The 27,608-nt window shown below is 40.6% G+C and overlaps 1 protein-coding gene and 1 non-coding gene across 3 annotated transcripts; both read right to left on the bottom strand.

The window, feature by feature from the left end:
* Nucleotides 1–972: 972 nt before the first annotated feature.
* trnaq-uug lies at nt 973–1,044 on the bottom strand. Its single transcript has one exon. It is a non-coding gene; the product is annotated as a tRNA-Gln (tRNA).
* A 9,770-nt stretch (nt 1,045–10,814) lies between these two features.
* Nucleotides 10,815–23,707, bottom strand: LOC119007718 (histone H3.v1-like). Of its 2 annotated transcripts, XM_037077572.1 has the most exons (5): nt 12,368–12,470; nt 12,031–12,178; nt 11,871–11,934; nt 11,684–11,779; nt 10,815–11,575 (listed from the first exon to the last, which is right to left on the bottom strand). In XM_037077572.1, the coding sequence occupies exons 1-5, from the start codon at nt 12,420–12,422 to the stop codon at nt 11,387–11,389; spliced, it is 552 nt and encodes a 183-aa protein (XP_036933467.1). In that variant the 5' UTR covers nt 12,423–12,470; the 3' UTR covers nt 10,815–11,386. The 2 variants fall into 2 exon arrangements, with proteins under 2 accessions (XP_036933467.1, XP_036933468.1); XM_037077573.1 differs by lacking the exons at nt 12,031–12,178; nt 12,368–12,470 and adding an exon at nt 23,688–23,707.
* Between the last annotated feature and the right edge of the window lie 3,901 nt (nt 23,708–27,608).

Raw genomic sequence — 27,608 nt, 5'->3', positions numbered from 1 at the left:
GGCAAATTTTATTACGTTTGTGGGAAATTTATTACATTTGCGGGATTATTACATTCAAAGCTGCAGATTTGTATTACGTTTGTGGTTTATTACGTTTGTGGGCAGTTATTACGTTTGCGGGTGTAACAAGTATGTCAGAATTTACCTTTACAAAGTTGAAGCTTTTGTCTTCAGCTGTTTTTTTTTCCTCATACGCTTGTTCTGTAACATACAAAGAATTGCTTACGTTTTCTCTCCTATCATCATGTTACAGGCAACTCTTACAGTGCAAAACGCTATCTGTCAAAGGCGGGAGTTAAAGCCCCATCTCCAGGGTACATTGCGACCTGAAAGGACTGCCTTAGACACCTCTCTCATGCTGACTCTACATAGTACATAAGAGTAACTGTGCCCTGATGGCTCAACTTTTTACACAACATTGAAGAGGGAGCTGCATCGGCTATTCTTTTTACATTACATTGTAACACTAACAGTGCATTTATACAGTTTACTTTGAGACTGCAGCAAACTGATTCTTGTATGGCAAATGTCTAAACTTAAGAAGCATTTACTGAATACCTGATTAGCACACTTTAAAAGAGATAGGAGGAGTAGGATAGAACCACATGCTTGCAAAACTCATATCGTGCACAAGCCGACTAAATGGGAAAAATGATGGCAACTACCAAGATGTTACTGCACGATTGACAACACAAACAATACATTAAGTAACAACATAAAACTGGTGATTTTGTGTACCGTTCAGTGGTGTGCTCCCATTTTCATTCCAGGCTTTATTGATCTTGCCAGAGGTTCCAATGTGAGAGTTAATTTCATTGCAATTTCCGTGCCGGAAGTTATGTTTTCTGGTCTCCCAAGTGCAATGGATTGAAGCATGACAGATCCTTGATGTCTTACCTAAGTAATAGCTTGGTTGTTTCAGCTCTCAGTGGTAGCTGAAACTGAATGAAGACCCCTATGAAGAACAAAAGTAGGTTCCACTGAGATTCAAACTCAGATCACTGGATTCAAAGCCCAGAGTGCTAACCATCACACCATGGAACCACATTACAAACATGCAAGACCAATGGAGAACAGTTTTTAACATCGAAACACCTCATATCAATGTCAATGCTTAGATGAGTTCTCTCCCCAGACAGTTTAACAACCATTTACGCCAGGGCTCATCTAGCCCTAGCAACCCCATGACGGCCAGTTGGGTCAACAGCCCACAAGTGGCCCTAATGACTCTGAAACTCAGAGCTCATGTGTGTCCTTAACTTAAAAAAACTGGTTCCGCCAACACTAGAAATCGGATCATTCGATTCACATGCCAGAGCACTAACCATTACATCAGAGAATCACTACACAGTGTGTTCTGACTGCTGTAGAACAGATTCTTACTTTTATCACCATGTCTGTATGTTTATGTTTCAAATATGACAGTATACATCAAAACCACAGTAGCACAGAAGATATGGTGAAACCATGGTGATTTATTAAAATAAATAAATAAATAAAATTTGCCAGTTTTGTTTGGCCGTTAGGGATGAGTTGTGTCCATGATGTACTGCTTTGTATTACCTGTTCAGTACTTTTAAACACTCCAGCATAAATTGACTTTCTCAATGCACTGTCGAGGAGTGATTTTCAAGATTCAAAGTGCACAGTATGATTTCTATCATTTAATCCAGTGGTAAAATTAGAGATGTGACATGACAGAATTTGTCTGGCCCTCGGGCAAACTGGGATTCTCGTGTGGCTCCGGAGGTAAAACTGTTTACCTACCCCTACAGAATACCACTGCAAACATGAATGGACAAAACTTCTAATCAATAAAATTAAACTACTTCCTTATGCATGTGTGTATTATGAGTTGACCATTGACAGTATTACTCACAGAAACAGAACTCTATACATATGATTATGGTCACATGGCTGAATAAGTGTAGTATAATTACCATCATGTGAAAGAGGCCTAATAGGAAACACAGTGGCTCTTTACCGTGTTGTTTGTAATATGCCAGACATATAAATAAATAAATAAATAAATAAATAAATAAATAAATAGTTAGGTAATGGACCTAATATGAAAACCAATATTTTCTTTATAGCCTTTCATTGGCAAGTAATTGAGGATAAAACAAAATGTACCATAAACTTGTCTCACTGCAAACTAGAAATTGCACACTGCACACACTTCCTCCTTCCGTTGCTTCCATCCCTGAGAGACACTTACAACAAATACATGTTCAAAGTGAGGCATTTTTTCCCTTTTAGGGAAGAAGATGTGTTTCACAGCCTTTATTAGATATGGTATTATTTATAGTATGATTTATGAGTTTGTGCTCGTTTGTAGGGTTATATGTCATTTCCTCGACTAGGAAAAATGTCAGCTATTGATACACAGCTAAAAGTAAGCAAAATAATTAGATTAACTTCAACTTTATTGTCATTGAACCAGGGAGAGGTACTGAGTCAACAAAATGTAGTAGATGCACAAATAATGCGAAGGTCAGGCACACATAAAGAGCACTTCCTCCAGTTGCTGAGTAATTGCATCTGCATTGCATCATGGTATTGACGGGTTGTGACTCTGCGCTAATCTAATTTAAGGCCAGATGCAAACATTCTGATTTAATGCATACAGGCAAACTGTGCTCTTAGAGTGAAAACTTGCATCTCCATCTACCTTACTCTTTAGAAATACAGGGTGTCATGTAAGAGCCACTCGTTCAACCCGATTTGTTCTTAAAGGGATGGGTCATGTTTTTTTGAAGTGGGGTCATATAAAGTACATATCTATAGTCGGTCTGTTCCCTACGTTGGAGAAGTAGAGAGCTGCTCCCGCCCAGACAGTCAGCTTTGTACTGCAGTAAATGGTACCCAGATGCAAAGCAAATTTTAACCACCTAAAACAAGGCTCACCTAAAAAAATATATGTGTACGTTGTATAGAGAAAATTTACACCGTTTTACATCGCTGTCAGACCTGCCTTTCTTTTGGACCTACATTTTCTCAGCTATATAACCTCTGTATCCCTACGCATTAGGGCCACTGCGCAGGGATACGGAGGTTCTACGGTCTGTGTCTGAAATTGTTAAGTTTTGTTTTGATCAAAAGCAAATAGAGTTACATGCATAGACCTCTAGAAACTGGGCCTCGCACAGTATTTCACCGCTCGCAGATCACCACTTGTGCTAATACATAGGGATACAGAGGTTCTACGGTTGAGAATATGTCGTGCCAAAGGAAAGGGCGGTCTGACGGTGATGTAAAGCAGTATGAATTGTCTCTATACAACATACACTTGAACTGTTGTTTTTTTTTAGGTAAGCCTTGTTTTAGGGGCTTAAAATTCACTTTGCATCTGGGCTCCGTTCACTGCAGAATGAAGCTAAGCGTCTGGGCTGGATTGGCTCTCTACTTCTCCAAACTGAGGCTACGCTGATCAGAGATTACGGTAACGGACCGACTATAGATATGCACTTTATATGACCCCACTTCAAAAAACACAAACTATCCCTTTAAGTGGCATACGAGTAATTTAAGAGAATATTGTTACATTTGCCAATTTTCCTGCATTTAGAATATTTCACTCCCTCATCCTACAGTTGTCAAAACCCAATGTAAGAGTCAGAGTCATGTATAGAACATCTCTGCTTCTCACAAGGACCAAAACACTAAAGTCTTATTTGAATGAACATGGAACAAACTCTATAGTGATGTGCTTCATGACTTCTCTTTTTTATTGAGCACTGCAACACTTTGTATTTATATATTACACTTTTGAGTATTTTGGCTTAAGTATGCAAACATGATATTTCTATGTCAGTACAGACTGAATGGTGTGTTGATGTGCACATAAATGTTTCATATGTATGAGGGGTTTCCAGTGTACAGCCAGGAGGTAGAGGCTGCTTCAGAGAGAGCAGCTTGGGCAATAGCCTGACTGATGGCTCCTAGTAATTATAACTAATAAATTGGTTTTGCATTTAGTTTTCTGCTTGTATTTTTTCTGTTTTTCAATTTATGCTATAATTTACATCTGCACAGCTGTACTGGACTTGTGACCACGCCAGGTAAAAATCTTTTCATTCAATGTCTCCTTCCACAACTGGGCCAAATCAGCACCACCATAATTTAGACTAATTCTTGTACCACCTCTGAGTAGATGCTGTTTGATATTTACATAGTTTTATAAGTTAACATTTTTGATGTAATGTTATCCAAAAGACCTTTTTGTTATTTTAACTGAGGTTTCGGTTTGTCTAGTTATACAGAAGTTTGTCCTGAGATTTGCTCTTTCCCAGCACTACATGTAACAACAGTCCATACTGTACTTTCTTGACAACTGGAAACAGGGTTCAAGATCCGATTAGGCTGTTTTGTGCTGATCAAATCTGGCAACAGGTGTGTCTGAAGATCCTCCTTTTTGAGTTGATTAAAACTGCACACAAATTTAGGGTATTGATTGTGCCAACGATCAAATCTCATGACTGCACAATGCCTCATGAACACATATTCATCGAACCCGCTCAAATACACAAACTTGATAGAAGAAAAGTTGGACAGGATGAGAATAAGAACATGTTCCTGCATAAAGCCTGATTAACAAACACAGCTGAGATGAGATCCCAGTGGAAGTTTCACTGTGGTTGTTTGTCAGTTTCCCATAAACCCTTGTGCTCACTGCTGCTGGGTCATCGCTGGTTGTAAGGGGTTTTCCCGCTCCATCAAATAAATGTATAAGTGAAAGTGCACATGTGCTGAATCGAACATGGGTCCCATGTCTTATTGATTAATGGTCAGGCATCTGTTGCATTCCTTTACATATTGATCACAGTAAGTGCCGGGTATTGATTACAGAGGTTCTCTGACATGGTTGATAGTGACCTCTGTAGGACTCTGCACTCTACACAGAATTTTTCATTTCTGTATCAGACACTTTCTCCAGCATGACTTACACTAATGCCTCTACTTTCAATCTTTTTTTTTTTTTTCAGACTAATTCTTTTTATCCATCTAACTCATTCTCCACCTGCACTCAAATGCTGCCCTTTTCCTTACACACTTCACCTCTTCTAGTTTTTAATTTCATGTTCAGCCTAGTATGTGGGGTTATATTTTTCATGGTAATTGTAAAAATGTACTCAAATTGAACTTGCTACTAAGCCACTTGCTACTGAAGCAGACTTTATAACACATGACTGAATACCATGTTGCCATCCATCCGGAAATTAACTTTACACAGTGTTTTATTCAAGTAATTTGTGACCCAATCATGACCTCATGACACTCTCAATACACTCCATCTTCCTTGCTATGAATGCAAAATAACATGGCCTCTTGCCAAATCCATCCAAATGCACTGTGCTCGCACTCTCCTCCATCAAATTAATAGAACATAATCTTTACCACTGATCTTGACCCATAACTAATTCTCTTCAATAGCTCGCTCTATTTCCTCTATGTCTCTTTGGCTGCTGATTCTCCTTCTAAATTTAATGCAGCGCAACCCCTTACCGGAGTTATCTTGACTCATAACCATTTGCCTTGCTCTCTTGCTAAACTCCCTGTGTGATTGATCAAACGCTCTCTTTCTCTTTCATTGATCTTTGAGTTCCGAGAAACTTTTCTTGCTGTTTTTCATAGCTCATTGTCCTCATTCTTCTCTGTTTTTGGCTATTGCCTTCACTTGTCATCTCATCAAGGTTAGAGATTGCAGGGGCATCGAGTGGCACATTTTCCAACACAGAGAAAGCTGCTGGCGTGCAGACTGGGCATACAGATATACAGAATGCTATCAACAATGCTATCAACAGATTATGTCTGCCAGGCTTGGTGAAAACAAAAAAAGGCAGGAAAAACAATATGTCACACACAAATTGTGTACATTATCACTAAAGGTTAAGCTGATACCATGGTTAGATGTTATATCTAGATGTTATGTAAATTTTGGAAAAATCAGTTATCAGTGCATCCATGAAAAGGTCTTTTCCTCTGAAAATGTGAAGTAGGTGATACCTGACTGCTTTAGCTGTCTGGAGGCACAAAAGTACTGTAAACTGGGTGTAAACAGGACTCAATATGCACACCTGATGCAGTTTACATTATTGATGAGACTCATTGTGGGGTGTTGGCCATCTCTTTGCAAATCTAGTCGTGTTAGACTAAAACCAGTAATGGTTCTTCACCAATGACGGGTTTAGTGCAACGTGGCATCTACAGCAGAGGAGTCAGCAGCAGTCTTAGGGGCTCTGCGCTGGTCCATCATGGTATAGAGGGTGCTGAACAGGAAGTGATGATTAAAGCCACTGACCAGGCTGCTGTCTTTGAAGAGTTGGGAGCAAGAACAAGCTGGTAACTTTACGCATGTATGTCATGTGAGAGAAATCTCACGTCCCTTCTTAATTTGATATATTGTTCTTACATGTGAAACTTAACAATGTAGATACAATATTATTATGCACGTAAAGTGAAATTGTATTGTTTGTGGGCTTCCAACATGAGTTCTGTCTGTAATAGCTATGTGGTTGCAGAGTATGAATGCATGTATTCATGTATTGTATATGGTATGATGTTCCCTGAAAATAAACATAAAGGAACTTAGGTCAAAACACTTATACACAGGAGAGGCTTCACCACCCCCAGGATGAACTCCTTACCTAAGGTTGATATAAGAAACACAACATTTTTTGAAGTATATAAAAAGTTTATGTGTATCATGAGATGGAGGTGGAGATGATTGGGATATTTTATAGTAGTTGTAGTAGTCTACTCTCTAATAGTTTAGAGAGAGATCACATGTATTATTTTGACTGTTGCAACTGAATATATTGTTTCTTATTATTACCAATTAATTTGGTGTGCTACAAGCTATAGCTTTGTTTGGGCAACAGTAGGACAGTAGTTTTTTGGACACCAACACAAGAACAGGTAATTACAGAAAAGTCAGATGTGAATGGCTCTCTTGGCAAATTAAATCTAATCATGTCTGCTGCATTTAAAAGGGTTAAAATGAATTCAATAAGCTGATGCTAACAATTGTCAAACATCGACAGACACACACACACACACACACACACACACACACACAATCACATCAGGCCTTCACTGGCTATACACAACTGCTCCAACATTACAATCTCTATTCATGCATGCCTGTTCTCATTAGGCCAAACTTTAAAGAAGCGTATCAAACATCCATTCACCTTTCCACTACTTCTTCTTTCTTTCTATCCCTCTCTCTTTCCCCTGCTCGGCTTTGCATGTGTTCAGTCGATCAAGGTTAGTAGTCACACGATGCCCTGCGCCTTGCATCACCTCCAGGGCCCATGAAACCTCTCGCTGTGAGAGAAAATTAGTTTACCTTCAATTAGCATATCACTCCAATTAGTGCGTTACCCTTCGCCCCATTATCGCTTAAGTCTAATGAACAAAGGCTAATTAGAAATTAATCTGCTTTTCTGTTTTTTTTTTTGTTTTTTTTTCTTAATACGAATGACCTTCAAATGCTAATACAGGATAAGATGAGGTTTTTGTTTTGGCAAAATGAATCATTAATTGTTTCGCAGTAACAGAAAGTTATCAGCCAACCAGGCAGAAAATTCAAAACATAGCTAAATACCACATTGAGAAGTGAAGATCATCAGGTTTAGAGAAACAAGAATGTCCAAATTCTATTTTACAAATTCATAAACTTTGTTAGAGCCTGGAAGTGAACAGGTTTATTCGGCTTTGAAGTGCCGTCTTTTTCTTTTTATCCCTAAATGGAAAGTGAGACATGACACTCATCTCAGTGTTATGTGAACAAAGTCATCAGGGTAAAACTGCAGTCGCTGCTCCACTGACCAGGAATTGGCCAGGAGATTCAGGTTTTTTTTTTTATGATGGGGTCCGGTTTATGGAGCTGTTAGGTCTTATTTATTTTATAGCTGACAGGAGGGAAATTGTTTTTTGTTGACCTGACTGTGTAATTAAATGCTAATTAGAAAATGGCACATTAAAAAGCCTCTGTATGAAAAGGTGCTGACACATTTTGGAGTGATAATTATTGTTGGTGTTGGAGTCAAGACAGGTTCAGTTGACACCAAAGACACAGATGGTTGCTGCATAAGCTATCTGTATACATCACATGTGAGTAACGTTGTCAACAAGATTTCTATTTGGAAACCTTTTCCCTTTCAAAGGCTCCTATTCAGCTGCCAATTCTGAAGTCTTGCATGATGGAGGTTTTATATATATATATATATATATATATATATATATATATATATATATATATATATATATATATATATATATATATATATATATATATATATATATATACAAAAATAGTAAGTGAGTAAAAACTTACAAATACAAGTATGAACCATGAACGCTATTTAAAAAAAAAAATGCAAGTGTGCCAAAGGCAAGAGAAGGAAGACGAGGAATAAGGAGGACTCTGCCATCAACATAATGCAATCAACCTTCATCAACCTTTTTATTGTTATGTAGATATATTAACAAGTGGTCAAATGGGAAAGACTTCCCAATGACATTTGTGAGTTGACCTGTATGTTTGGCGCTCTCACTCCTGACATGTAAAATTCGCCAGCCTGGTCAGTAGCCTTATGGTGCGTTGAAAAGATAAAAATAACCACGAATGCGTGGGACCCAGCTCAGTGACTCACACCGACTGGAGCTGCGTCTGGATGGATGTAGGTTCCAGCACTACCTGAGGCTCACCAGTGCCCAGTTCTCAGCTGTGGAGAGCCTGTTCATCTGTCTTCTCTTTACACCCTTTCCTTATAATAGTTTTTTTGACACTGCAGTGTTTTAACTAGGTAAGTGTCTTAAGTAGTCTTAGATAGTACAGCTCTGGGTCTCTGCAAACGGCCATGATTAGTTATTAAAATCATCTTCTCCACTGATGTTCATGTTCATTGACCGGACATGAGCGACATGAACATTATGACATCAGTGCGAACCTCTGTGGCGATAAGCTTTATTTTATTTTTAATTCGCAAGTGTAAGTTAATATCTGAAGTAGATTTTCAGTTCATTCCATATTACGATGTTTAAATATGACTACGTTTATAACACAGAATATCAGTGCATAGCAACTTCTACTTTGCACTGAGTCTCTTCCAACAGGAAGAAATTTTGGTGCCAAAATAACAAGCTGTTAAAGCTAGGGTCTACAATCCTGGAGAGGTAGCAAGTGAGCTAGCAAGATCTGAAAGTGGCACCTCCTCCTCCTTGACTCTGGTCTGACTTCTTTCTTTATCCAGAGCCTATTTCATCACAGCCATTTCTGCCTCAGGCTTTCTTTTCCTTGCCTTTTTTTCTTGTGAGCTGGAGGGACAGAGGGGGGCGCAGGCAGAACGAGACATGAAGGCATCTGACCAATCCCTGCTATTCGGGCCGAAAAGCACCGATTGGTCAGCTTTGTCTCAGTCCTGCAGCTGCCACAGAGGTCTGATTATTTTCATTCCTTTTTTTCTGAATACATAATATATTAACTTACTCTCAGGATAGCTGGACCATTTCACCCAGTATAACAAATTGTGTTTCTGAACAACATTGCAGACCCTAGCTTTAAGCATTCATCGAAACAATTACATATATGGCTGTACTAGTAAAAATCTTGAAATCTTGTCACTGACCATTAATAATCAAATTAGTATCCATTTTAACGTACACCATCAGGAATACAGCACATCAGAACTTGGAATGCATTAGTTTGCTGTACTGAGTAATTGTCATTAATGTGTGTTCCTACAAGGTCGCCACTACAGCTCCTCTGCTTGTGTCTTGGCAGCTTTTAATAACCTCAAATGACAAGTCAACACTCACCTCCCCTACCCTACAGCCATCTTTCTTTTTACCTGTCCACCTCTCTTTCCATCTCTATCCATCTCTGAATTATGTTGGCACTGTGTTCTCAGCCCCCTCTCTCCTCTCTCCAATCCAAACATCAGTTTAGTGCCCTGCTCTCCAACCTCCAGCCCTTTTTGATCTTCCTCGTTCCTTCCCGAAAAAAAACTGACTGACATCATTTCTCCCTTTTTCCAGCTTCGCTTGTATTCTCCGTCTCTCTGTCCTAAAAAAAGTTCTACTGTGCTTATATATTGTCTGAATCTTGCTGTCATTGCTGCAAGATGGACTGGGCCTTGTACAGATTAGATTTACAAGCATGCCAAGGATAGGAACATGCCTCTGCATCTGTCTCCCCCAACATTCATCCATCCGTGTATCCCCTCTGTCCCTGTTTCACATATAGCACAGTTCTAAAAAACCCATATATCTCTACCTCTCTATCTAATCTAATCTGTATCTCCCCCAAGTCCTGTCTACACACCCATCAATCTACTGAGTGTATTCTGTCATCTTTTCATTCTGTATTAAATGTTTTATGTGGTTCCCCAGACCCATACTCATGCACCTACCAAATTCCTATTGCCTTTATTAATGGTGCATAGATAAGCAAATTGAATGTACTTTTTGCTGCTCTGCCAATGTTCAACACATATGTCATTTATAGTCTGATGATTAAAGTGGTTGAAACATTGTGTGTGTGGTAGGTGATTTCCTGGAGCAACACATTCACATAATAGATACATTTCCAGCGTCTCCCAAAACAACATGGCTGTTGCAGCGTAACAACACTTACTGAACCTGAGTGGTATGATCACAGTTTGGTTCAGTTTTGGAAAATACAGTGGTTTGTGCTAAAATCACTATTGATACTGGTTATCAATCAGATTCCTTATCGATTCTCTTATTGATTCTCATTAGATGAAGGAATAAGTACAAATGTGTTTGTTTGTATGAACTCGCTTTAATATCTGTTCAGAAGACATAGCACAGAGTATACACAAATTGTGTGTAGCAACGTCAGAACAAACCTCAAAGTCCAGGGACCCATAGCCTAGGGCCTCAACCAGTCTCAACCAGTATGCCATGGCACAATAGTGTGTGCCTTGAAAGATTATCAAGAGTGCCTTAGGATTAGGAAAGTGTCAATTTTCACATTAATTGGTCCAGACAAAAAAAATAAATAAATAAATGTTTAGCTTTTTGAACCCAACCGCCACTATGTGCCATAAAAACTAAAAACACAGACTTGAAGAGGAGCTTGTGCCTTTTGGAATATTAACAGTGCTCATTTGCATTCAACTTGTAACAAAATTCCAAACAACAACATTCAACTGACATAAAAAATACAAAGTCTTCTGTAAAGATAAGACCACAACTATCAACTTTGGCAAATTATCATGTTTTGTACAGACACAAAATATCATGTTTGCCCTCTTAGGAAGGATACAAGATCTTTCTGGACTTGGGGTGTCTCCGGCAGTGGAGAACACCCTTTCAGAAGGGTTGGAGGATGCTTGGACATATAGATACTTCTCAGCTAGAGCTGACAACACTGGCAATGTGTAACTCCACCACCAGAGACTGGCACTGTCTTTGGTTGGAATGTGAGGAAGACTTCTGTAAAGATGGATTTCTTGATCCACTCTCTGAGCTGTGGACACAGGGGGCTGCTGCTGGGTGGAAAGCAGTTTGCTGCCCTCTTCTTCCTCTGTTTTACAGGTGGCGTCTGAAATTATGACATAACCAGTTAGCCTTAGTTTTATTTTTAAATTAAATAGAGTAAAAATCCCTGCCATCTATCATCAGTTATCACAATTAGCTACAATAAACTTACATAGTCTTCTTCTTCTTCTTCTTCTTCTTCTTCTTCTTCTTCTTCTTCTTCTTCTTCTTCTTCTGCCTGCCCCTGTGTCTCTCTTGGCTTTGAGAGCTTGAGAAGAAATCTACAGTGTAAGAACCAGAGAGCAAGGAAAAAGCTCTCACAACAAAAATGTGCTAAAGGCATTGTCAAACTCAAGTACCTTCTCAACTGCTTGCACAAACTCCTCTGCTTTCCTCAGGTCCTCATTGCCCATTCTGGCCAGTCTGCAACAAAAACAAAACAAAAAATGGGTATTGCATAAGCAACACACCTAACCCTTTTAATGGCTATAATAAACCAAGTTTTCAAACATTAGTTACTTCTTCTCCATGAAATTTCTAAGCCGTTGGTCGATAGCTGAAGCTTGGATAGCAGGAAACTGTTCGCAAAATCTCTCTATCATCAAACACAAGATAGTTTTTCTCCATCTCATCCTCACATCTAAAAGGAGCATGTGCTGGGGAAGCTCTGCAGACACACACACACACACACACACACACACACACACACACACACACACACACACACACATACAAGCACGATTATGATGAGATTACATTAGTATCATTTTTAAATTGAGCCTAATCTGTTCATTTATATGTTACAATTGTTGTTAGCTTGCAATCAAAGTATTTAAACAGTAGGCCTATTACTCACTGAGGAGTTGTTGCTTTTCCTTCAGGACTACTTTAGCCATGAGGGATCTCTTCATCCATATGATCACAGAAGGATTCCTTCTGAAACTGAAACTGAAATTGTATTTCAGTTGTGCAGCTTCTGCAGTTGTACAGCTTCTGAGCTCCAAGGTTAAGTGTGTGCGCAAAACATGGAAACTTGATGATGTTTGCAGCTACATCCATGTTTGCTGCGTTATCCACAGTTTTGGGCTGGTGTTCCAAATTCACTCTGGACTATTACTATTATTTATGCAGGTTGGGCAGCCTGTAAACATTTTGCTTTTTCTCCACACCAGAATTTTGACCCTGATTTAGCCATTTTTGCTGATGCTGTAAATTTCATGACACTGGTCTTTAACCCTCTGGGGTCTGGGGTATGATTGGCTGTTTTTGGCTATTTTTGATTTTGCCATTATATTTCACCTTTAAAAACTGTTTATGTCATTTTCAGCACAACCTCATGTGTGATGGTACAGTTTTTTTTTTTTTGTTTTTTTTTTTTCATTTTGACATACTGCATTAACACAGTGGGCCTCCTACTTTTCCAAGTAGGAAAAGGTTAGTTTTACTGTGAAAACCCAAATATGTTTAACAAACCACTTGTATTACTTACAATGCAAATATAAATTGTTAAATTTGTGCACAAGTTCTTGAACATTACAAAGTTATATGTAACTATTTACATTTAAATGCAGGCAATTGCCTCAGGCTCAGGTCTCCCTCAGCTCCTTCCAGCTCAAAGAGGAGCTGCACTTCTTGCTCCACATTCAGCAGTCTCATTGTTTTGACACACTAAACAAACAAACAAAAAAAAAAAAAAACGACTCCACTACACCAAACACTACATAATACACTAACTCCAAACATGCTAAATGTCACAAATCTCACTCTCAAAACATGCTATCAAATATAAATAGACTGGGTGTTCAACCCCATCAGAATTGTCTTGGAGGACAGCACCCACACCGGTGTCACTGGCATCGACAGCTAGCATAAACGGCATGTCATATCTAAGTGTGGAAATGACAGGCACAGCCACTAAGAGGCTCTCTGTCTGCTCAACGCACTACAGCTGGGCTTGGCAATGTCATGCTGCACCATATACTCAACCTGCTGCTTTAAAGGATGACGTTTAGGACGTTTAGATGACGTTTTTACTCAACCAAGTCTGAGAATTGCAGCTCAGGGAGATGAGAGGTCTTTCAAGATCTCAGAGTTCTAAAGCTTTCCCTTAATCAAGGCTGCAGACAAACCCATGTCACTCACTTCAGCACTGGACAGCTCCTCTGCGCCTTTTCCTACTGCCAGGCTACTGGACAATGGTGCAACATCAGCACCGGACAGCACCCGTCACGAAAGCCTCAATTGTCTCTGAACTGGACATCACCTCCATCAGAGCCTGCTTCCTCACTTTATGTTTTCAACATGTTAATGTGACAGAGGCGGGTTCTACATCTGCAATCGGGGGTGGCTACAAGGTAGTCTTGACCCCCCACTTTCTGCTTGACCAAATGGGGTCCACAATTGCGAGCCTGCAAGCTAAAACCAGGATTTAGCAGCACCAGGACTTTGTCACCAGGCTTAAACTCTCTATTTTTAGCCTCTCTGTCGAACCATCTTTTCATCTGGGCCTGTGCTGCCTTAAGATTGCCACTCGCTATCTCACAGGCTTGATGCTGTTTCAACCTGAAGTTACTGACATAATACAGCATTTTTTTTCTTCCATCCCTTCACACAGCCACTTCTCCCTTAACAGCTTCAAGGGACCATGTACATTATGGGCAAACAGCAGCTCCAAAGGACTAAAACCAAGAGACTCCTTCAGAACTTCTCTAATGGCAAACATTTACAGGTGAACCCCCTCATCCCTGTCCTTCTCCAAACAATAAGTGTGCAGTATGGTCTTCAATGTCTGGTGAAAACATTAAAGTGCACCCTGGCTCTCAGGGTGATATGCACTACAATGGCAGGAATAAACACACAACGTATCTCCAAACATTCTACATACTCCCCCTTTTTCGGCCAACAACATGTCTAGCGCCATTCTATTTTGCCATGCCATTAACTATAGTCTTATATAACTGTTGATGTATGCCCCCAATTGCATCCTTAGTGAAATCCAGAAATCTATGTTGGGTATAATACACATAATTTATCCACTCCATATTTTTATTGATGGTTACCCACTAAGCCAGGAGTGATTCAAACCCTGCAGCGACCTGATTTCTAGCTTTAAACTTGTCAGGAACACCTTGAGGAACACCAATTGCATATATGTAAACTTTATTATAAAACAATCCTGCTGGTGCATTTCTCTTTGTAATACATGAGTTATGCATCATCACTTTTTCTAATGTTGTCATGTCATATGGTATGATGTATGTTTGCATTAGTGACTGCACCATGGCACAGGTTCCCATCCAGTTAGTCAGTAATATTGATCAGAGTGTCTTACCTCCACAGAACTGCCATAAGTCAGGTCTGGCCATGGTGTGATCATTCACTATGCCATCACTTACTTTGCTTTCGCCCTTGATTACATGAATGGTGGTCTTGCAGGTTTTCAACATCCCTACTGACAGGGTACCTTTGCTTCTTGTCAAGCAGGGGTAAATTCCGGTGTACGGGGTAAACCAGTGTGGTTTAATCTGTGGTGATACTGGTGGGAACAAAAGTTTCAAGGTGTTGCACTGTCTTAGTTGTACAAGTCTAGCATGCAGTGAAAACCTTTCGGGCCATTCTCTGGATTAAGGGGAAAAGGCACCGTGCCTTACCCTGGCCTGGCTGCTGCACAGGCTAGACAGCTGGAAGAGGTCCTGTATTAGCAATTACCTAATTGTTTCTGGACAACATTAGAGAACCCATCTTTAACATGTAATATCAGTTCAGCCTCATATTTACATTGATGGTTAGCGTTAGCTCATGTGCTAAATGGCCAAAGTAACACAAACTATACTGTTTTGTTTAAATACGTACAATGTTTTGTTTTTGTTTTGTTTAAATACTCAATCATCTGTGTCAATGCCACAGGCAGTGGGCATGGATCCATCTTTTGGGAACAATCTTGTTGCCAGTTCAGTGTTATATTGACCCTGGTTGCTGTCCAATCTCGTTGCCAGTCCAGTGATTGGCACAGACAAAGACTATTTTGCTCACTGAAGCTTCGGCATCTCCCTGATAAATAAAATGTAGCCACTTCATGCTGAAATCCTCTTTGATAGGGAGGCGATGTAGCAAAACATAAGGATCAGTGCGTCTGACGACAGAGCAGCAGTGCTTGGCTTTCGGATTGTACATGGTGGCGGTCAGGCTGTCACATATACCTGAAGCAAGAATGAGAAAATGGCGGATCCTTGTTCAGGTAGCTAGGGCAGTATGGGAGGAGATACCCAGTGCAAGGGTGGGAGTATTCAAATCACCTGGACTGTTACGTAACAGTCCAGATGAAATTCAGTTGGCTTGTTTGGAGACTAATCTCCTGACTCCTGCAGTTTACAGAACATTAGCCATTTTTATACTGGGCAATAAGCCGCAAATTGGCTGTCCTTTTTTGCAGCTAGGTCCAAATTTAGACAGAAGGCGGAAAAAAAAAGAAGGCGTGAGATGGGTGGAGGTCTCTGTAGCTGTTTGGTTGGTTGGTCTGCAGGAGTATGAAAAGAGGATGGTTGTACAGCGATGCTTCTGGATCCGGAGTGTGTTTGGTTAACATGGTACAGTTTGGGCTTGACCAGTGAGATGAAAGAATGTGGCCTAGGCGGCTATGATCTGAATGTCATTGTGCTTCCAGCAACATGTTACTCTGGGACTACCACTGAAATGAGACTGTGGCTGTTAGCTTCAACAGTTGCAGCGGAACTGACGATGCATTCAGGTGCGTTCATCAGGGTCTGTACACATTCCATTGCTTCGGCTTTGTGAGTGCAAGGAGGCCACATTTAAGCTTTGGTCTAAACACATGATGTCAGAACCATGTGGTTTCAGCATATGGGATGTATTTTTCTATGGTAGAGCAGGATAAGAAATCAATAGCAAAAGTAAACTTTTCAGCATGGTATATCTGATCAAAGAGAGGGTGCTTCTGATTAATGTAGACATCAAGATACCATATGAGATGAATAAGCTTAGAAGATATAAATTCAATAAGACTTTGACTTTTCTATATTCCATATTTCAGACTGTACCCATGTGGCCTGACAGCAGAAGGGCAGCTATCAGAGACTCGCCTGTTATGAATTCACAAATCAAATCAGCATGAACTGAACACAGATGGTGGTGGAATGGTATCAAACCTGAGTTGGAGAGAAATTGCGTTTGTGTTTATGTGCTTGTATGCATGTCTAAGGCGGTATTAGAGGCAGAGATGAACACTGACCCAACTTACGTTTATTGGATGTGTTGGGAATCAATATTGATTGACTATTTAAAATATTATTATTAAATAATGCAATTATTGTAGTTAATTAATGAAACATAGGTAACTATGATTCACCACCCTGAAAACAAGGATCAATAATGAAATGATATACCTTTAGTCTCAAAGCCTGAAATTAATCAAATTGTCAATATCATGAAATTATCAATTAGATAAGAGGGAAGGTGTGAATCCGAGCACTGACCATCTCAACCAGCTGTTATAAAATGGGATTGTGCAAAATAATCACAGATGCTGCTCCGTTAAAATCAACAGTGTTAATTAAAGCTTTTCTACAAAACCACAAACCACCTACTTAAACAAACAGTTGCTTTCAACAGCTAGCAGCATCACAACATAAGCAAGCCGTGTGTGTATGTGTGTGTGTGTGTGTGTGTGTGTGTGTGTGTGTGTGTCAGTAAAAGGAAAGAACTAAGCGTGCGCTTAGCAGACAACAAAGAAGCAACACAACGACCTTGTGGTACACAGCAGCCAGCAAGCGAATCGAGGTTTGTTTATCATCTGCTGATTGAGCTGGAATACAACGTATTGTAATCACACACGGTGACAAGACTGTACAGGCTGGATTAGCCTGAATGACCTCCTAGCGAGTGTAATAACACAGTTAGCACACAGTACATTAAACCATAAATCGGACTCATTGGTCCTTTCGCAACAAGAGCAAACACAACGAAGAAAAACACGCTATACACTATCTGTTTCTGCCCAAACAGAAGCCTCTTACTTGAGCCGCTCGTTGTGGCTAGCGTGTATGTGTCACGTCTGACTCGAAACTCCAACTCGTTCGGGAGAGAGCGCGAGGTTAGCTTTAGCTTCCTAAAAGTTGACGACTCGATGGAAGGAACGGACCTCGGGGATTCCATCTCCTTCTGAAGATAATCTCCTCCTTCTGCTGGTGGTGAGGAAACGGCTGGGTTGTGCAGCGGTCCTCTATGGATCCAAAACAACAATGAAGAATATTTGAACAAAAAGGAAAGTAAAACAGTCTCTGTCTCGTCCAGTGAGGGGGGGAACTGAAACTTGGTTCAAGCAAAATGAAAAAATGTTTCTGAAAATTACACCCATATGGCAGCAGCTGCATGAAACTGGGGTCTCTCCACAACTTAGCTACCTAGACTGCGATATGGTTCGGGGTCGCCTGACCTTTAAACTGGGTGTGACATTGTGATCCTGGTGGAGCTTCCGCGCTCACAGCCAATAGGACCGGGTGAAAGTTTAGGGGCAGGTAGTAACATGGAATAACAGTTTTTCACACCTTGGTTCTGCAGCTCCTCGTGTCAATAAGGTCCTAGTAGTTTAGGCTTTTGATTTCCGCTAACCCTTCTCGTTGTTTGAGGCCATATGGGAGGCCCAACAGATGTACCTCAGCTTGCAGTGCTGGGCCCATCCTCAGAAATGTATTAGCATTCGTAAGAATCAATATCTTGTGCCGCCTGCTGGTCGTAATGCAGAATTATTTGCTCAGTCTGCATGCAGAATCGTCCATCAGAAGCACTTTAATGTTTGCCACGGTAGCTCTGAGACACCGACCCTGCAGTCATACTACAGCGGACAAGGCGTCCTAATTCAAACACAAATGCTCACTGTGAAGAGCTGTACAGCAAAATATGTGACTGTGTGCAGATCCAAATTACTCTGAAACAGTGTATAGCTCTCACTGAAGCTGCAGACTGCACTTTGTCACTGCATATGAGCATGTTACTCTGAGATCCGTTATGCTGACATGGTAAATTACAGTAATGTCTATTCCAAGCAGGTTTCTTCCTCATTGTGGTGTAATGTGTAGTCAGAATAGCACATGAGGACAGCAGCCACCGACTTCTCTATACTATTGATTACTTTGGTATGGTATTTGTTATTCCTCTTTTTACCAGGAAAAAAAAAAAAAATGCATGACTAATGTTTCAAGTCATCTGCTGCTTAATACAGTTTTCATTTCATTGTTAATAGTACACTTTGCTACATGCACATGTGAACAGGCTCTAACGCTGGCAAGGACAAAATGCTATGGTTTGGGTTGTTGTTTTAGTTATTTCCCATTATTGTTTGAAGTCACATTTGACTGTGCATGTCCTGTCTTTGTCTGTTTTCCCACCCTTCTTGCTCACCTATTTTCCTCTTCTCCTCCCCAGCCTGATTTCTCTCCACACCTGTTTTGCATCAGCCTCAGTAGCTGCTTATCAGCTACTTCCCTCTATCGTTTCCCCTTCACCTGTTTCTCCGCCTCTCTCCAACTGCACATCATTACCGCATTAGTTTCCTTTTAGTGTAAGTCCAGTCAAACACACTTTACTATTAGTCTATGTCCACAGAGAAGAGCAGCGATCCAGGAGGCACCCCTTTTCCAAAGTGGGTTTTAATTATCTAGTTCAGTTTAAACGAGGCTGATGAATGTGTTCACTAGAGGGATCATTTTATTGTCACATCCATTCTTTACCACAGTCAATTTCTTTTTTTTTTTTTTTTTTTTTTTTTTTTTTTAGGTTAGTATTCATACGTAGGACCTATTTATGAAGTAAATAAAAACACAACAGAAACAAATCATATCATGAAATTAAGATGTATACGATTCCACAGGGGAGGGATATATAAAGGTCATTAACAGGATAAAAGAAAAGTAAAAGGAAAACAAGTCGACACATTTTAAAATGAATAACTAAAACAGGGTTCGCCATGCTGTGTTAGTTACAATATGGGTTAAAGAAAGTAGAAGGGATTCCCCAAGTTAAAAAGAATAACTATTTAAATGCCGGACACTTTTTAAACTCACTCACTGTCTGTTAGTTATAAATAATTTAATAGATTTTAAAACAAATTGTCATCTGGTCAAGTTTGACACACTGTGTACAAGAAACTGTGTATAGATTTCTGTCACTCTGTGTTTGATCGATATAATGCCGATGTTGTTTACTCGACATAGTTCAACCACAAATCCAACATTCAATAATAAACACTATCAATAACGGTGTAACCGGAGTACCTGCAACCTTGTGTCTATTGGCAATGTATTGTATCAATCAGAAATATTCTTTGTTGTATAACAAAATAGACATGTTAGGATTTCTGCATGATGTACCACCTGGACGGTTTTGAAATATGTTTGAATGTTTTCTGGTTTATGTGCAGCATCCTGTAGGTGTGAAATATTACACAGCAGAATAATCAAACAGTCTCCTGACAGACAGAAGGAGACAGAGGGCAGACCACAGGGAAAACTTAAAGGCATGTGGGGCATGAAAAATCCAAACATAAACAGGAATCGTATCAATAGACAGTATCAATAGATATAAACATACACTGTAACATAAATACAAAGCAAGTACAAAATTTAAAAGCTTTAATTTAGATGATGCAAAATATATCACAGAAAGTATGACAGATTAATTGTGAGAATAAATAATGATGGTTTAGAGCCACCTCACCATTCACGTTTTGATCAGTTAATGCACATTCACACCCTCTCATCAAATTTAATGGCAGAGCTTCTGCTTGCTTGTAATTGCAGTATGAACCCAAGACAACTTGCAAAATGCAAAAGCATTGACTATTTTACCCTAGCGTGCCTCCAAACATGCTGCTTGATGTAGCTTGCCTAATTTCCTCAAGCGATGCCTCCTGCATTCTGGATTCCTCTCACAGCGAAAAGCCTGATTAGCCTTGGTTCTGTGCATACTGCGCTGGATGCCCCGGAGGACACAGCACGTTGGTGTGTGGGGGAAAACAAGTGCTTTCTTGGAGGAACTGCTGCTGGCAACAAGGAGACTCCTTCTGAAACATCAGCATGATGTGTATTGATTATACATCAGAGATCTGCTCCCTCCTTCAGCTGCAGTGGCCTCTTGTGTCCAGCAGTTACCTGCCCTAACCTACACTATAACTGTGTCCTCTTCCTCTGCACTGCTGCAGTTCATCTACTCCAGGTCCAGGTTGCTGACCTTTTTGGGGCTGGGATCAAATTTTCTGAGCACCCTCAGTGCTTTTGATTTGACCTTTGGTTTAGCTTTCTTCAAAATGTCAGTAATAGTGATATCTATGGTTTAGCATGAACATTTAAAGACCCTTATTTTAAAGCACAGCACTACAGACATATATTTGCCATGTGATCGTGATAAATGTTTTTAATATAGCTTGAGTGTGTTGTGGAAATGGTCTGTGTATTGAATATTGATCTATTTGTTTTGTTGAAGAGAGAGAATGTTTTGGTTGGCTGTGTGTTTAAATTTAGTTTAAAACAATAACATTTGTTATGTAATTGGTGGTGGGTTTGTCTAAAATGGCAATTTTGTTGTGTCCCCTTGTGGTTGGAGTTTATCGGGGGGGTTGGGAGAAGGCACTGTGTTTTAAGTGTGGGGGCTCGATTGGCTTTGGGGGAAGTTATGCATTTAAGTAGGTGCACCAGTGGGTGAAGATACTTGCGGCCGTGTCAGGTGTCCAGGAGTTGTGGTCGAATTGGGGTAGGTGTTAAATGACGTGGTCATTGATTTCTTGGAGCTTTGATTGCTGATTTGAGAGGGTCAGTGAGAAATTAATAGTAAAGGTGTATAATTTTCGCAATTTCTCGCAATTATTCAGACCCAAAGAGAGAACCGCTATCTGTGTCGGAGTGTAATGGAGATTTTTCACAGACTTTAAGGAAGTGGCAGATGTTGATGTCGGCACCTGGGGAGCTGTCTGTGTGTTTGTTACTAACTACCTCATGAAACTGACTGAGAGAATTCCAAGCGTGTGCAAAGTTGTCATCAAAGCAAAAAGTGGCAATTTTGAAGAATCTAAAATATAAAACATTCTTATGCACCTGTAACCCCTTAGAGATGAAGAACAGTAATGGATTACTGGATGTAATAATTCCTTATGGCCAATGGGGTCAGAAGTTCTATGTTCGACTATGGAGCCCAGGTTTAACCAAACAGTACACGAGGAATGACTCAGTGGAACTTTCTTTGAGAAACAATAACTCTGCCCCTTAAATACAAGGATGGGAAGAAAAAGTAAAACACATGAAAATGTACACTATAACACAATTCTTTCCAGGGTAAGTAGAAAAATAAAAAAAAATGGACAAGAAACGTTAAAGGCTCCACAGGGATTCTCTCAATGAGTTTTTAATCGGCTTTATTAACTTTTATTGTATTTTCTTGACAAGGTGGGTACCGCGCTCAATGCAGGGGATGGTTTTTTTTTCTCCTCCCAGCAGCTCAAAAGAAAGTGAACTCTCCTCCGAGCAGGTCAACAGACTAGGCTTCTTCCTGATTGGCTAATAACTCGTCTAAACTTATTTATTTTATCACTGTTCAATTACTTTTTAGACAAGTATCTGTTTTTAATCGTTAACATTAACATCATATTTCATGAATTGATTTTTTAGGGAGATTACAAATAACAACCAATATTAAAAACCACAACCCTCCCACTCCCACAGATATGAACAGAGAGATACAAAAATACATACACACTCATATAAACACTCCCACACACACGCGCATGCATGCACGCACGCACCCACACACACACACATGCACGCACCCACGCGCGCACACACACACACACACACACACACACACACACACACACACACACACACACACACACACACACACACACATACACTCACACGTACACACACACTAGCTGTCACTAAAGATACATGGCCGGGCACCGAGACGTGGGGTGAAGAAGAAGCTACATTTGGGTGCCAGCCACACTGAGAAAGATCACGGTCCAAAGCCGCAGGGAGCGCCGCCAAAGAGACCACCCCAACCCGAGCAGACAGGGGGCCATTCACCAAGGTGCAGAGCCCTCCAGCCACCCAGGCCAAAACTGTCCATGAGACAGCCCCCCCCCCCCCACCCAGTGTAGACCAGAGACAGCTCCCAGTCTGGCAGGCCCCCATGAAGCAACCCTAAAAACTGACAAACTAAAACAGTAAAATAAGGCGAAAACCAAAGAGGTTAAAAACATGAGGGACTAAAACAATAAAAAAGGATACAAATGCTAGGATAAATTGAATTAAAAAAAAAATAAACAAATCAATTAAAAACCTGAGTGAAAAGGTGGGTCTTGAGCCTCTTTTTAAAAACCTCAACAGTCTCCACAACCCTGAGGTTCTCCGGCAGGCTGTTCCACAGTCGGGGGCCATAATATCTGAACGCCGACTCCCTGTGTTTTTTTAAGTTAACCTGTGGTATCGTTAAAAGGCCAGTGTCAGAGGACCTCAGGGTCCATGGGGGCTGATAGGGTAAAAGCAAGTCAGATAAATAAGATGCCCCAAGACCATTAAGACACTTAAAGATTAGTAAAATAACCTTAAAATCAATCCTGACACGCACAGGGAGACAATGCAGCAATTTTAAAACCGGTGTAATGTGCTTTCGCCCTCTGGTCCTTGTCAGCACAAGTGTGACTGAATTTTGTAGTGATTGTAGATTAGAAATGCTCTTTTTGGGAAGGCCAGAGAGCAGGGCATTACAGTAATCTAAATGACAAGAGATAAAAGCATGCATCAGCACCTCTGTGCTGGCCTGAGAGAGAAACGGGCGGATTCTGGCTATATTCTTAATGTGGCGAGGAGGAGGTAAAAAAGGGGAAAAGGAGAATACAACTAATATTACTAAGAGCTCAACAACACCACCCTGGGAATTTCCCTCAGGGAATTATTTTCAGACACAAGGCACACAGGTTTGTCGTTACTCAGATGGCATGCGATGTGGTTCAAAGATTAAAATACACTTTATTCAAATATTTTAAAAACAGCCCCTGGTAAAAAGTATTCACACAGAAATGTGGCAAGACTAATCGGGGCTGAGGCCGAAGTGGATGAACGAAGGCTAGTGCAGGTGAGGGATCCATCAAAATAAAGAACGTAAGTTACCGGGCATCCATGGTGGACAGCAAGACAGCACCGCCACCACTGGCCTACAGCAACTGAAAAGGGAGGAAATACAACAAATTAGTGGGGTTGCACACACACACAAAAAGAAAGAAAACCAAACATAACCTTAAGTAATGGATGGATCACAGACTTAATCAATGTATCATATAAATGCCCGATATAACCAAAGAAGAGAAAAATAAAGAACACGCAAAATTCACTTACCTAATTTACAACACAACTCTCAATTAACGGGATTGACAAAATACAAATACATAAACAAAATCCAGAAAGAACTCAGACACATTCTCAAAAATATTACAATGATACGTTTATACACTCATTCATGTACAATATGACGTGGCGGCGAAACCTCTGACAGCCGCAGGACAACACCGTAAAGGCACGCAGCAGCAGCAGATACAACAGTAAACAATAAACACAGTGAAAACAAAGCAGCAGCAGTCTCGATCTGATGTCTCTGATTTTACTTCTGAAGTGGCCTGCAAAGTCCCTTCAAAGGGTGTCAAAAGTTTTGTTTTTAAAAAGTTGATAGTGGAGAAGAAAAAAACTGGGTTGTTTTTATGGTCGTTGATTAGTCTTTGGAAATGGGAGATTCTTGTGTCCACATAATTTTTCATAGTGAACTGTTAACTTCTCCTGCAGTTTCTCTTCAGTTTTTTTTATTTTTTTTTTATTTTTTATTTCTGCATTTCTCCACGGGGGTGTAGGTCTTATTTAAGTTTTTTCAATAAAAATGAGTCCAGTGTTGACTTTATTTTATGGTTAAAACTGTCAATGCTAAAATCACATGGTGCTGTTAACATTTCTGCAGGAGTGCTCTGTAAAATCTGGATAAAATTTGCAACTACTTCAGAAGTCAGGTAGCATTTCCTCACCGTTCTCACTGGGGCCTCCCACCGGTTAAAACTGGTGATTGTAAAAAATACTCAAAAGTGGTCAGACACAGCCAGGTCCACAACAGAGAGCACACCAATGGACAGACCATAGGTTATGACCAGGTCCAGGATGGGCCTCCTGCTACGGGTCGGCTGTCTGACATGTTGTTTAAAATCTAGGCAATGCAAAACGTTTAAGAATTCTCTGGACATTGGGTCTGAAGAATTGTCCGAGTGTAAATAAATCCTGTGTGAAATTCTAGGTTTGATTGTGTGAATATTGTCCTGTGCCTCAGGGCGACTGAACGGGGGCCATGTATAGTGTAGGTAGGGGAGGGTGAAGGTGAGGGAGGAGCAGAGGGTCTGTGTGCATGTGTATCAACAGTGAGTCAGGGGTGGGTGTGGTGCAGGAACAGACAGTCAGGTTGACAGATACAAGCCGTGATCCCTCCTGGTTTGGGTGGAGGCCGTCCCGTTTAAAAAGGTGAGGCCTTTTTAAAAAAGCTGCAAAATTGTCAACAAATGGGATACTTTTGGTCAGGCAGTACCCCTTCAGCCACAGGTGCGGCTGATGAAGACGGCTGGTGGTGACATCACCATACCGAGATAGGGGGAGCAGGCCGGCGATTAGCCCCTTCCCCGTGTCCAGCAGGCGATCCACCAGGGAGACGAAATCCTGTTTGAGGACCTTCAACTGTTGATTTTTGAGGTCGTTGATGCCAGCCTCCAGAACCAGCGTGGAGGGTCGAGTTGTGCTGTGTACTCAGCAGGAGGGCAGAGGATGCAACATCCTTGACGTGGGCTCCAGGGTGGCAGAAGCTCTGGCCGCAATGCACTGCCATGTGATTGACATGGAGGTCCCAACAACCAGCACAGAGGGGGTGTGCCACTCCACTGGCTGCCTGGAGGTGGGATGGAGCCTGAGGTTCGGTTTGGTGGGTTGGTGGGCCGCGGTTGCTCCTGGCCGATATGGAGGGGAGGGGCTGGGCTGGATGAGTGGACTCTGTGGACTCCTAAAAACTTTGTGGATTTTACTGTTTAGACAGCTGCACATGAGAAGTGGTGAGAGACCATTCTTTAAAGAGAAATGTAAGGCCTATGCATAATCAGATACCAAATAGTAATTTGAGGACATTTATACAGAGCAAGAGCACTTCAGCAGATTATGTTTGAGCCTGCCTGTGTCTGCTTGTTTCAACTATGGCAGCAAATGCAGTAAAGGCAAAGGGAAAAAAAAGTGCAATGAAGTAAGTGTAAAGCAAGGCTAAAACTCTAAGTTTGAAAAGAAGCTTAATAGCTTTAATCTGAGAGCTGACTAGTTTCAGAGGGAGATTATTTTAGAGTTCAAGTCTACAAGTAAAGAAGCGGCTCTACTGGAGTGTAAGATTTTGGTACAGGGAGAGGTGAAGTTCTCAGATGTGTGAGCCCGACCAGGGCCTATATTTTGGCTGCACATTGAATTTATAGTCAAGTGTCAGCTCAATAAAGATCTTTTTAGAGTTCAAAGATCTTGGACCTCAGTCAGCGGTTATTCTTTTAAAGACGTTTTGGCTCTGCATCATAGCAGTGGAGCCCAGTTTTATATTCACAAGCTTCAGTGTATCCAAGGGAGAGAGCGAAAGTCTGACCATTATAATGATAAGCGATATAGCAAACAGCCAGCAGTGTAGCTGATGTAGCAAACTGTTAGCAGTAGTTGCCCTGGTAGACACACCAACACATCTCTAGGCTTCCTGGGGTGTTAGTCCAATCTACTCCACACATCTACATGGCAGGTTTGTTGCTGAACAAGTTTCAAGATGTGCAGGAAACATACAGATAGACAGAGAATACTTGCTTTATAGTCAGCTAATGCCTATATGACTGTAGGCATGTGATGTGTTTCATCAAATAAAAGACATGGCCGTGTGACATTTATGTAACACACGGACCAGATAGGTAGTTACTTTGCTGCACAATAACCGAGTATTTGAAGGGAAATGCACTGCACACACACACCGACAGCGACACATCGAAGATGGGATGTATCCTGAGTGCTGAGCACGAAGTGACACCTGGCTGCACACCATTACAGTTAATGTAACCACACAGAGGGATGGCAGAACTTCAGATGGGGCTATTTTGTCAGGGATTTTGCAAATGCAAAAGAAAATTAAAGGTATCTTTTTGAAGAAGTGAACCCAAGAGAACACTATAGTCCTTTTCAAGAGTGAGAATAAAAGGTTTTTTTTTTTTTCTTTTTTTTACTACTGAAAAGAAAATGACTACATTTACTTTCTTATAAAGTTCAACACAAATTGACTCAAACAAAGAACAATCTAGACAATAAATGCGTTTTAATGTTTTAAAGTCAACAGTCTAAACTGCATTGCATGATAAACCTTAAATGAAGATATAGTTAATTCAGTAAAGGGACCGATCATTACATAGATGGCTGCTTCTGGTTACCTGACGTCACAACAAATCTGTGATGCAGGATGTAAATGTGTCTTTTACTACTAAATTCAGAAGAAATGTTTTTTTTTCTTTTTTTTCTTTTTTTTATCGTGGCACAAAGTGGATATAAAATGATTTAATCAAACTGAAACTTTAAACTTTACATTTTTAGCAATGATAGTTACCAGCCCAGGATGGCTAATGTCCCACCAAGCCAGTAGCTAATCCAGTAGGTTGGTAGCTAAGGTATGCTAATCACCAGCAAAGCGAGGCAAACTATTTCCAGGCTGAGGAAAGCCAATCTCCTGCTACACATCTAGCTAATCCGTCAAGTTGCTATCTGAGGAATGCTAGTTACCAGTTAAAGAAAGCTAATGTCCAGTGGAGCCAGTAGCTAATCTAGTGAGAGAGAGTTGCCACCTTAGTCAAATAAATTGCTCTATAGCTTAATTTTCCACAACAGGTTTGGTTACCAGTGCCGGTTTATCACTGATGGGGTGGGATGGGATGGGATGCAGCCTTTGCCGGCTTCTCTGTAGTTTTATTTTGTCCTTTATCCTGCTCCACATTGAGCCCCTTTTGTGTT

This window comes from Acanthopagrus latus, chromosome 18 (genome assembly GCF_904848185.1).
Source record: "Acanthopagrus latus isolate v.2019 chromosome 18, fAcaLat1.1, whole genome shotgun sequence".
In the NCBI taxonomy this organism is placed as follows: domain Eukaryota; kingdom Metazoa; phylum Chordata; class Actinopteri; order Spariformes; family Sparidae; genus Acanthopagrus; species Acanthopagrus latus.
This window is presented reverse-complemented; position numbering and strand designations above follow the sequence as displayed.